General features: G+C 55.8%; 1 protein-coding gene across 6 annotated transcripts; it reads left to right on the plus strand.

The window, feature by feature from the left end:
• The first annotated feature begins 267 nt into the window (after positions 1-267).
• Positions 268-8470, plus strand: SH2B1 (SH2B adaptor protein 1). Of its 6 annotated transcripts, none has more exons than XM_045848834.1 (10): positions 268-387; positions 2354-3381; positions 3645-3746; positions 3995-4086; positions 4196-4371; positions 6040-6243; positions 6420-6631; positions 6772-6999; positions 7399-7498; positions 7677-7818. In XM_045848834.1, coding segments are annotated over exons 2-10 (2055 nt in total). In that variant the 5' UTR covers positions 268-387; positions 2354-2442; the 3' UTR covers positions 7679-7818. The 6 variants fall into 6 exon arrangements, with proteins under 6 accessions (XP_045704790.1, XP_045704787.1, XP_045704788.1 ...); XM_045848835.1 differs by having other exon boundaries at positions 269-387; positions 6772-6943; positions 7677-7856; XM_045848833.1 differs by lacking the exon at positions 7399-7498 and adding an exon at positions 1961-1988 and having other exon boundaries at positions 294-387; positions 6772-6943; positions 7677-8470.
• Positions 8471-11906: the final 3436 nt, after the last annotated feature.

The raw sequence follows: 11906 nt of genomic DNA on the forward strand, positions 1-11906 counted from the left end.
TGGCCACTCTGGCTTTCAACAAGCCCTCGGGACTCTACCGCCTAAAGTGGCTTTTCTATGGTTAACTTCTTTCCTTTGTCCTGAATTTCCTCTGGGAAGACGCTCTGATGGCACCCAACTCCCCCCCTACGGCTGCTTCTGTCACCGATCCCTCCAATAGTGACAACCCTGTTAGGTCTTCAGGGTTGCCCAGAGTGGGAGGATGGCGGAAGTGAGTGTGAAGGTGCCCTTCCCTCTCGCCACACTTCTCTATGATCGCTTCCTTCGGTGACGAGAAAAGGGGTCCCGGAGCTTGCGCAGAACGGGGTTGGGAGATTGTGGCGGAGGGGGGGCAGGGAGCGGGAGCTGCCGCCGCCGCCGGAGCTAACCGCGGGGACCGAGATGCAGGTGGGACCGGAACCGGAACCCCCCCTCTTCAAGTCCTTCTTCCCTCTCCGCGGTCCGGCCCCGGCGCCTCTGAGGAGCCCTGGGTGGGAGCGGGCGTGGGGGGCCAGAGGCAGGAGGGCACTCGGCCCAAGCGAGTGCAGCAGATAGGGCTGGTCCCCAGAAGACTGCGGCCCCGGGGTGGGTAGAGCGTGTCCAGAGAGTAGGGTCGGGTCAGAGTGGACTGCAACGGGCCCAGTGGGTACGAGCCAGGAGCGGAGCTTGAACCCTCCACCACCCGCCGTTCGGGAAATACCAGAACTGAGCCAAGAGGCAGGTGCACGGGGAAAATGTGTCTGAGTCCTGCTTGACAGAAGAGAAACTTCAATCACCGGCTCAGTAGCCGCAGGGTCAGCGGGCCTGAAGGGGGCTGGGTCTGCCTATGGTTAGAGGGTTGGGTGGGCCCTTGTGAGCTGAGGTGGCCTCTGTCTAGAGATTGGTTTCTCTTCTGTGTCTGCACCTCTTGGCTCAGTTTCCCTGTGCTCCATGACTCGTGCAACGACTGGCTTCTTCTCATTGGTTTGGAATTGTCCCTGTGGTTGGAGCCATCTGAGTGTGTAGGGCCTAGGCCAAGGAGGAAGGGGAGGGGTTGCTGACTGTGGTTCTGAACAGGAGTCTGAGATTTTAGGGAGACTTTCCTGAGCTACCCTCACCCCGGTCCTGCTGCCAGTCATCTTCCAGTATAATATGGGGGAGACACACTGACAAAAGAGCCATGGCTTGTAACTTCCATGCCCAGTTCTGCCATTTGCTATGTGTAAGACCTTGGGAAATCTTCTCTAACTTCTGTTCTAGAAGATTGGAATCCATAAAGATAATAATAATGGCAGTCGTTATCATGTGCTTACTTTGTCAAGCACTGACATGTTCCATTTAATTCCCCCGACAATTCTAGGGGTTGGAGATCATTAGCTCTTTTTTGGATACAAAAACTGAAGCTCAGAGAGGACATATACTTTGTTTGAGATCACACAGCTAGTAGGTGTGAGAGCCTGGATTTCTGATTGCATAACCCACGGCCTTAGCAGGCTAGCCAGCCTTTAGGGCACGCTCCCGAGTGAGAGAAGACAGCTGTGAAAAGTCGTAGGGCCCCAGCCCCCCGTAATGTTTTATTTACTTTGTGGTCAGCAAAGACTTGCCCTGACCCAACCCATAGTCTTTCTTCACCTGGTGCTGCTGCCTCTGAGCCCCAGACCGAAGGGGCACCAAAGAAGTGGGCTGTGACCATTCCAAGCCTTCCTCGTACAGCGCTTGGGTGTAGGGCTCTGGGGTCAGCTATCAAGACAGTTGCTGTTCGAATCCATCATCCATCCATCCTCCTCAGTGTGCATCCTCCCTCCTCAGAGCTGGACCTCATGATATATGAGGCAGGGTCTCTAAGCTCTGCAGACCTAGCTCCTCTGAGAGCTGGGGCAGTGAGGGGCTATGACTGAGCCTGGTCCAGCGAGTCCCTGGGGACAAGGACTATGCAGTGGGAAAAACAGTAGACTTGGAGGTCTGAAACTTTTCTGAGCTTCGGTTTCCTCATCTGTTGTAGAGGTTATTAAAGCCTCTCACAGGGAAAGGTAAGAACAGCATGTGGGAAGCATGTGATAAATATTGAAGGATCTGTTTTAGAGAAGGGAGATGACATGAAAAAGATTCCTTTTTAGAGGAAGGAGCTCCACAGCCATTTATCACTCCTGGAACTAAAGCCTGGGAAGCGGGGTTGGGAAGACAGCAGGATAGGTGCAGGCTAGACACTAGGGAGCCGGTTGTCTGGGGCTTGTGGGGTTTAAAGGTCGGGGAGAGGGAAGGGAAGCAGTTGGTGTTCTTCCCCATTGCTTTCTGAGGAGCCTAGACCAGAGTAGGGAGTCTGGCTCGGGTGGGGCTCTGCCCCCAGTCCCACCTCAGCAGTGACTCGGTGTATGTGCCTCTCTTCCTTCTGCAGCTGCTGCCGCTCACCCCGTGTCTTCTGGCCGCTTCCCTCTTTGCTGCCCCTCCCCACAGGTTCCCCCTCTCCACTTCCTGGGGACCATCATGAATGGTGCCCCTTCCCTGGAGGATGGGGCCTTCCCCTCTCCTCCCCCCTTGCCACCACCCCCGCCCCCTAGTTGGCGGGAGTTCTGCGAGTCCCATGCCCGGGCTGCTGCCCTGGATTTTGCCCGCCGTTTTCGCCTCTACCTGGCTTCCCACCCCCAATATGCAGGGCCCGGGGCTGAGGCTGCCTTCTCCCGCCGTTTTGCTGAGCTCTTCCTGCAGCATTTTGAAGCCGAGGTAGCCCGGGCCTCTGGCTCTCTCTCACCACCCATTGTGGCTCCTCTGAGTCCTGGTGTGGAGATCCCAGCACGTGACCTGTCCCTTGAGAGCTGTAGGGTGGGCGGGCCCCTGGCTGTGCTGGGCCCTTCTCGGTCATCTGAGGACCTGGCCGGCCCCCTCCCTTCTTCAGTCTCTTCCTCTTCTACGACCTCCTCCAAGCCGAAGCTAAAGAAACGCTTCTCCCTCCGCTCAGTGGGTCGCTCTGTCCGCGGTTCAGTCCGTGGTATCCTACAGTGGCGGGGGACTGTTGACCCTCCCTCCCCAGCCGGGCCCCTAGAGACCTCATCAGGCCCCCCAGTGTTAGGTGGAAACAGCAATTCCAACTCCTCTGGTGGAGCTGGGACCATTGGCAGGGGACTGGCTAGTGATGGAACATCCCCGGGGGACAGATGGACTCACCGTTTCGAGAGGCTGAGACTCAGTCGGGGAGGAGGGACCTTGAAGGATGGAGCAGGGATGGTGCAGAGGGAAGAGCTGCTGAGTTTCATGGGGGCTGAAGAGGCAGCCCCAGACCCAGCTGGAGTGGGCCGGGGAGGAGGGGCAGCTGGGCCTACCTCAGGGGGAGGAGGGCAACCACAGTGGCAGAAGTGTCGCTTACTGCTTCGAAGTGAAGGAGAAGGAGGAGGAGGAAGTCGTCTGGAGTTCTTTGTGCCACCCAAGGTGAGACCCAGAGGAGGGGGGTGACTGGGAATGAGTGATTGAGTTTCCAGAGTGGTAATAGCCTATATACATAGTTTTGCTTACTTTGGTTTTTAAAGCTAACTTCTGACTCTGAATTAGTAGCTCTGGGCAAGACTGAAAAAATAGTAGTACTCATTTTGTCTAACTCCCTTAGGATACAGAAGGAAAGATGAATCTCTGGAGGGACGGGAAAGATGGTCTTGGCCCACCAAAAATCTGGATCTCGTTCTCTTCCAACCTAGGCATCTCGGCCGCGACTCAGCATTCCCTGCTCTACCATCACAGATGTGCGGACAACCACAGCCCTGGAGATGCCTGACCGGGAGAACACTTTTGTGGTTAAGGTGGGGGCTCTGTGCTCCCCTGCCCCCTTGGAGCACCTGTGTTGGGGAAAACGCACTTAGCACATATAAGCAAGGGACATGGGTGGAGGGAGGTGCACGTGTGTCAGGTTCCTTGAGAATATGTCCCTGAGGCTACAGCTTTTCTGGGAGGAGGGGAGAGAGAGAGGATGTTCTTGTTCTTACTAGGGGTGGCTTAAGGCCTCCGGAACTGGAAATGGCCTGTGGGCCTCCTGTTGTCCCCATCATAGGTGGAAGGCTCCTCAGAGTATATCCTGGAGACCGCTGATGCTCTGCACGTGAAGGCCTGGGTGTCCGACATCCAAGAATGCCTGAGCCCAGGGTGAGGATCCTGATTCTGGCACTTAGGGGACCACGGGCTGGGTTGGGAGCGGCCTTGTGCCGCTCACCTCGTGATTTTCCTCCCAGCACCATTTTCCCTGTCTCTGCAGACCCTGCCCTGCTACCAGTCCCCACCCCATGACCCTCCCTCTGGCCCCTGGGACCTCATTTCTTACAAGGGAGAACACGGACAGCCTGGAGCTGCCCTGCCTGAATCACTCAGAGAGCCTGCCCAGCCAGGATCTACTGCTGGGACCCAGCGAGAGCAATGACCGCCTGTCGCAAGGTAAGGATGGAGCCTTGAGAACCACGAACCTCAGAACCTGCCACGTAAGACCTCTTCTGCCAGGCTCCACACCCTCTCTCCAGACTGTACTGTGTCACCCCATTCCTGCTCCTCAGCGACCCACCCCCACCCACCAATTGTTTGTCTTTTGTCCCCGAACATGCCAAGACACAGTTTGCCACTGAGGACCATCAGCATCACTGCCCCACACAAGCCCCAGCGAAACTCCTAGCCTGCTTTCTATGCCCGGCCTTGTCACCTTTTCCATAGCTTTATGCAGACCACCACTCTGGCTGGAGATAACAGGTCTCTCCTTCAGGCCTCCAGAACACTTTGTACACATCTCTGTCTTGCTCTTACTCTGTGTCTCTGTGCGTGTGTGGATGGTGCCAAATTTTCCTTTGAGTCTGTACTTGCTGGCCTGGCTAAACACACGCATCCCTCACTCACACACGTAAACACACAGAGATCCCTAAGTCTACCCGACCCCAGCACACCTTTCTAAACTCCAGTGTACCCTTTCCTCATGACCCTCCATTCTGAGTTTCAGTTTCACAGTGCCTTGCACACAGGCTGTATTCTGTGAGTAAAACAAATTATAGAATCTTAAAGCTAGAATGGACCTTGAAGCCGTCCGTTCCAATCACCTGTGTTCTCAGGCAACCAACAGCAGGGAGGAGAAACAGCGTTTCTAATCTCACCTGAGAGTCACTGACAAAGACAGGCTATGCCAGCTTGATGCCTGAGTCACCGCCCTCCACACCGCATATATACCTGTCTTCTGAGCAGCGACTATGCATGACAGTCCTGTGGGCTCAGGCCTGCCACTCAGCAGACATTTGGGAATGCCCTAGTACCGGCCTGGCCCTGTGCTAGGCTCAGGGGCAGGGTGGGGGAATGCAGACATGCCTCAGATGAGCTCCTTGCCCTCCAAAGGCTCACAGTCTAGCTGAATAAACATCACTTTCTAAAAAGCAGGACTCTAAAATGGAGAGCCTGTGCTGAGTGGCCTCTGAGCAGCACAAGAAGGAAGTACCTTTGGAGCTCAGAGGTGGACGAGAATCAGGGAAGGTGGAATAATAGCGAATATTACAAAGAGAAGGTGAGAGAAAAGAACACAGCTGGCGGGGTGGGGAAGAGCACAGCTTGGAGGAGGCACATGGTGAGAGTCGAGACCTGAGATGCAGGGAGCCTGGGAGATTGGAAAAAATTGGATGGGACAATTGGGTTAAAGTAGAAGATTCATGAATACAAGTTAATGTGAAGGTCAAGTTGGTTAGGTTGGGGAATTACTAGAAGGAAGATCTGATGCCTCTGAGAGTTGAAGGCTTTGTCCTATTGGCCAAAAAAGAACCCATTTTAATGCAAAAATATTTGAGGTATTCTTCGCTCCATTTCTACAACAGTAGCTGTTGATTCAAAAAAGATGAAGGATCTTTTGGATTCAAAGGACCTTCTTTCAGTAAGTGTAGTCCTTGAACAGTGGATGAAACAAGTTAGGAGCCATTGGTAAAAGACATCGGGGGTCCCTGCCTAGAGTAGGATCCAGCATTTCAGCCAGCTGACCCTGCCAGTGCACACGGGGTGAGGGGGCCCAGGCCCACCAGGCCTGCCAAAGAGTAGCTTCTCCAGTTCTCAACTTTGCCCCCCTCTGTTTTTTTTTTCCAGGGGCGTATGGGGGCCTCTCCGACCGCCCCTCAGCATCCATCTCCCCCAGTTCTGCCTCCATTGCTGCCTCCCATTTTGACTCAATGGAACTGCTTCCCCCAGAGTTGCCACCCCGCATCCCCATTGAAGAAGGACTCCCAGCAGGGACAGTGCATCCCCTCTCAGCCCCCTACCCACCCCTGGATACTCCAGAAACAGCCACAGGTACCAGAGGTGTGGGTGTGTGCCTATGTCCAGGTCCAGTTGCCTGCCTACTTGAAACTCTTGCCTTGGGGTCCTGAGGAATCTGACCCAGGGGGAGGGAAAGCAAGGCTTTCTTCTCCCAGGATGGGGGAAGCTTCCTTGACACCCAGGTTTCCCTCCCTCTCTCCTTCCTGAAGGGTCATTCCTGTTCCAGGGGGAGTCAGAGGGAGGTGAGGGGGACCAGCCCCTCTCAGGGTATCCTTGGTTCCACGGGATGCTCTCTCGACTCAAGGCCGCCCAGTTAGTACTGGCCGGAGGCACCGACTCTCATGGTGTTTTCCTGGTACGTCAGAGTGAGACAAGGCGGGGTGAATACGTCCTCACTTTCAACTTCCAGGGCAAGGCCAAGGTGAGTGCCCAAGGAAAGGGCTCTGTTCTACGCAGAGAGCTTGCGGGTGGAGTGGGGGGAACATTGTTATCCAGGGGAGAAGTGTTCTGTGATCGGTAGGGGCTTGGGCTCCTGCTTCACCTCGCTCATCCTACCCTCAGCACCTGCGTTTGTCGCTGAACGAGGAGGGTCAGTGCCGGGTCCAGCACCTGTGGTTCCAGTCCATTTTTGATATGCTCAAGCATTTCCGGGTGCACCCCATCCCTCTGGAGTCTGGAGGCCCCAGTGATGTTGTCCTTGGCAGCTATGTCGTGTCCTCCCAGCGACAGCAGGGTGAGCAGAGCAGGTCTGCAGGGGAGGAGGTGCCCGTGCACCCAAGAAGTGAGGAGGTGTGTGTGCCAGAAATGTGGGGTGGGGGACTGTGAGGAGCAGAGGCTTTGTTAGGGTGAGCAGGGAAAGAAGGGGCCAGTGTGTTGGGATTTCTGCGAGAAAGAAGTACACTGAGAGGAAGACAGAGGGTGCCTGGCTAGAACTGGGGAAGCAGCTGAGAGTGGGTTGGCGCATCCCCATTCCATCAGACCCTCTGTTCCATCATCTGTCTGTCTCCCAGATCCATCTTCCCAGCCTTGTCTTTGTCCTTCCTCACAGCCTTGCCTTGGGCCTGCCCTTCTAGGAATGCTCGGTTTGATATCCCTCCCACTTCCCTTGATGTTCGATGTCCCTGTCTGATCTGTCCCTTTTCCCCACCCCAACGTCCCATCTGTCCCCACGTTGCCCCTCCCCCCCAGGCCGAGAGCAGGCCGGGAGCCATGCAGGGGTGTGCGAGGGAGATCGATGCTACCCCGATGCCTCCTCCACCCTCATGCCCTTCGGAGCGAGTGACTGTGTGTAAGTGTGGTCCTCCTCTCACTGCCGCCCATGATCCATCTTCCATGGATGGGGGGTTGCTCAGGAGACTGGAAGTGGGGGAGATAGCACATGGCTCCTGGGGGGTGAGTGAAGGGGAGGCTGCTGCAAGAGCTTGCCTCCCTCCACAATCAGTCTGTCTCTTACCATTCCTATCCAGAACCGAACATCTCCCACGACTCACCCCCGCCCCCTGAACCCCCTTCATGGACAGATCCCCCACATCCTGGGGCAGAAGAGGCGTCGGGGGCGACAGAAGTGGCGGCAGCAACAGCCACAGCAGCCAAAGAGAGGCAAGAGAAAGAGAAAGTGGGCAGTGGAGGGATCCAGGAAGAGCTGGTCCCCGTGGTTGAGCTGGTCCCCGTGGTTGAATTGGAAGAGGCCATAGCACCAGGCATGGAGGTCCAGGGAGGCTCTGGATCTGGTGGGGTCTCTGGGGCAACACCGATGGTGCAGCTACAGCAGTTACCACTAGGGGGCGATGGAGAAGAAGGGGGCCATCCCAGAGCCATTAATAACCAGTACTCCTTTGTGTGAGACACCCTACCCCCACCCTTTCTCCACTTTCTTGCTCCCCAGCCCCTAGTTCCTGAGACTGGGGCTGAACAGGGACATAGAGGAGCGGTAGGCACCCCCTCCCCATATGCTTCCTTTCCCTTGATGGCCAAGGGCATATATGTTGGTACAAGAAGAGGTTCAAGAGCCCTGTCAACTCCCCAGTTCATACACTACAGGTGCCCCATCCCCTGGGGAGGGGGTTCGGGCTCCATTACCTCCCCAAGGGGCTCTTAGGTCAGCCCCACCCCTGGGGGCTATTTCCCCATTAACTACCCCCCAGCCCAAGGAAGGGTGAGGGGGAAGGGCTGTCAGTTAATGTTAAGGTGGTTGTTGTTGTTGTTTTAAACAAAATGGAGAAACATAAATAAATAAAAGGGTTTATCTCAGTTCATTGTGGTGGCTGTGGCCAGTGTTTGCAGTGGGGGCTGGGACAGGTGGGTCAGGAAGGCAGCCCACTCGTGCTGTGAGCTCCAGAGCTGAGAGACAGAGGGCTGGGTCAAGTCACGTCCCTGCCGCTCCCTTGGCCTGTGCTTTGCTCCTCTGTGGGCTGTCCTGTTTGTAGGCGGTAAGTGCAGAGCCAAACAGTGCTTCTCGAGGTCTCCAGCTGAGCTCTCTTAATGGGACAGGACAATGAACAAGCAGTGCTGACGATCTCCAAGGACCTCCTGCTCCGAATTCCTCAGCTAAGGCTTCCTACCCTGGGTAGAAAACAGGCAGAGAGAGATCATGGGGGTGGGGCTGGGGGCATGGTGGCTGTATTGGGGGAGGTTTGATGTGGCGGCCATGGAATCTGGCTGCAGAGGGGTCCAAGGACAGGCTGATTGTCCCCCTTCCCAGAGCCAAGCTGGGAAGCTGGAGAATAGATGGCAGAGACCACTGGCTTCTACTCCTGGCTTTGCCTCTTGTCGTGTGGCCTGGGCAAGGTGCAGCCACTCCAGGCCTCAGCATCCTCATCTGTAAAATAGGAAGTTGCCTCTAGGTTGGAGCTGTTGACATAATTTGCTTGTCCTGGATAATGTTTCCATTGCAATTCCACATAAAAGTTAAAGTTCAGATTATTGGCATCTTTTGAAAATCAGATGATCTCATGCGGTTCACCATCCACATTTTCTCCATCCCCACCAGATCACTTCACTCACATGACGTGCCTGGCCCTGTGGGTACTTGAGTTGGCAAAGTCTCCTCTTCCTCCTTGTGCCCACACCCCCACACCCGTTTAACCCAGGCTTTGCTCTCCAACCTGCAGCTATGCCCTCCGCCAGTGGAGGGCGCCCCCGGGCTTCCCAGCTCTGCACAAGGTGGGTGCCAACATGGAGGGGGCAGATTCTGAAGTCTTATTTCGCTTTGCCGTCTCCCCTTCCCACCTCCATTCAGCTCTGTCTCTTGCCATCCTGCCTCTCCCCTTCCCTCCCAGGCAGCGTGCTGGAGTTCTCCTGCCTCTCAGCCTCTGTCCCCACCTCTAGGCCCTACCCGTGCTTATGACCTTGCTATTCTGGGCCTTGTGTCCTGTTGGGAGATGGACAGGAGACAGCTGGGCTCACAGGCCTCCCAGGCTTGGGGCTAGCTGGGGGAAGCCTGCTGGCTCTCCCAGTTTTGTTTAATCCCTGGGACTCCCCAAAACCTTGGCTTCAGGAGACTGGAGATGGAATTGGCCTTGCAAAGGTGGGATGGTTTGGGGATCTGGGTGCTATATATTTTAAAAGGGAGATGGTGAGAAAAGATTATGGTGTCCCAGCGTAGGCAGGACCTGATCCTCTCCTAATCTAGCAGCAACTGGTGCTACCAGGCTCCCCCTCCCCCTAAACCCTGCCAGCTTTCTGGGACTTGCCTTGTGAAGATGGGTGGGGAGGGGTACATGGACCCTCCTGTACCCCAAGATTCGTATGCCTTGGCTGGAGGAACCTGAGACTATTTCCCTCTTAGCTTTTATGGAACGTTCAGTTCAAGTTTGGAATTGGTCAGGGATGGGCCAGCCTCTGTCTCCATGTCCTTCAGAATTAGACCTCTCCCATTCTGGGCGTCAGCCCTCAGATAGGAAGGGAAGAACACCTGCCAGCTCTGGGCTTGGAGACCCCCAGTGGGAGGGATCCGAGAGCACAAGGGCCTCCTCGTGAGCCTTCTTCCATCCCAGTTCACCCTGATGGTGGTGGCGTTTGCAGCTCTTGGCTGGTACTTTCCCTTTCTGGCTTCATGTTCCCCCTCTGGGAAGTTGAGGGAGGGGGATACCACTATCCTTAAAGGGCCCTGTTGGCAGCAGTGTCCTGTAAAGCCTGCCTCCTTTCCTCAGCCTTATGCTCTCAACTCCCTTGAAGCTGTGATCTGTCCAGTCTTCTCCCCCTTCTCCATGTTTGGGCATTCCTGCTTCTTTAAGACAGTGCTCCTGTCACTCCTCCAGGTGGTGGCGGGGAGAAGCCAGCCAGTGCAAAAAGCTTGGCAGATGCTGAGCCTGACTTTGGCCTAAGAAGGTGGGTGGGTGCTGGGCCAGGTGGAGGTGCCTGTCGGTGGACACTCATACCCCATTGTCTGAGCCCCCCTTTCCCCAAGTCACAGGAGGATTCTGCTTTAGGGGAGGGGTTTGTCGGAACCATGAAGAGGGGGAGGGAAGGAGTCCCGTGTCCTTAACTCACCCTGGAGGCTGCCCTCCCCTAAATCTAGGAGGAGGAAGGGATGAGTGTGGGGGACTAAATCCTTAAGTGTCATCTACTCCTGCTGGCCTACCCACTCTCCAGAAGTGGGGCTTCCCTTTCCTTTGCCTCACTGTCTCCTATACCATTGTCTGCTTAGGAACTTGAGCACCAGAGAGGGAAGTAGCCTTGAGAACCCATTGAGTAGACTATAATCCTCACTGTTCATTTCAGGAAATTGAAGCCTAAACCGAGGAAGGAGTTGAGGTCAGGGTCGTGGGGCTGCCTCCCCTCACTGACCTTTCACTATTACTGTCATCGAAACTCTCTCCTCTCTCTGCCCTCCTTTACTCCCGGCCACACACCCCATGCTACCCTCCCGCTGCTCCAGCAGCTGCCCTTGTAATAACCAAAAGATGCCCCCATCCCAGAGTGGGGGTGGGGTGGGGGGCTCAGCAGCTGCCTCTCTGAGGAAGCTGACACCAAGGCCAGCCGCTCAGCAACAACTTGTGGCTTTGCACCCAGCCCGGGGCCCCCACCTACCTGGCTGCCACATGTCAGCTCTCTGCTGTCCCTTTTCCCCACTGCTCCTCAGACTTCCCTCTGACCCTGGCAACTCTGCTTCTGCTCCCCCAGCTCCATTCTGTCCTTATTTTCTCTAGACTTGTCCTCATTGATCTGCCCCTGTCCATGCCTTTTGTCTGGAGCCTCTGCCGCATGCAGCTTCCCTGGGCCCCTTTCCGTGATGTCCCCTCCCTCGTGCCTCTTCCGATGGGGTGTGCCCAGGCTCAGAGCTCCGATCCTCCCTCTCTTTGAGGACAGCTACTTCAGGGCCAGGTGCGGTGCAGACCACAGGCTGTCTGGGGTCTGCCAGGTAAACCCCTTGGGTTAAAGAGAACAGTGTAGAATGAGGTAACCCTTATTCCATGACTTGGGGTGACCCCCAGCCCCATCCTAAAACACTTATCCCTCCCCCTCTGCCATCAGCACATTCTGTATGTAGCCTCTTGGGTTACCTTGCTGCCTGGGTATCCCATTTTCTTCAGGGCGGGGATTCACTTTTAGGGATGGGGGGGCCCTGAAGGCTATGTTCCCAGAGGCTGAATTAGAGCAATGGGGGTGGGGGGAGTTTAGGGGAGAGACAGGCAGTCCTGGCTTTGCTCACCAGGGCCTGGACACTAAATCCCTTGTTGATGGCTGCAGCAACC

The sequence above is a fragment of the Phyllostomus hastatus genome, unplaced genomic scaffold (assembly GCF_019186645.2).
Source record: "Phyllostomus hastatus isolate PE091 unplaced genomic scaffold, TTU_PhHast_1.1 phas_contig_64, whole genome shotgun sequence".
Classification (NCBI taxonomy): Eukaryota; Metazoa; Chordata; class Mammalia; order Chiroptera; family Phyllostomidae; genus Phyllostomus; species Phyllostomus hastatus.

Excerpts from the sequence above, each read along its gene's own strand:
- SH2B1 (XM_045848833.1), top strand. Across the intron at positions 1,989-2,353 it reads AAAGCCTCTCACAGGGAAAG|CTGCTGCCGCTCACCCCGTG; the intron begins GTAAGAACAGCA and ends TTCCTTCTGCAG. Across the intron at positions 4,372-6,039 it reads CAATGACCGCCTGTCGCAAG|GGGCGTATGGGGGCCTCTCC; the intron begins GTAAGGATGGAG and ends TTTTTTTTCCAG.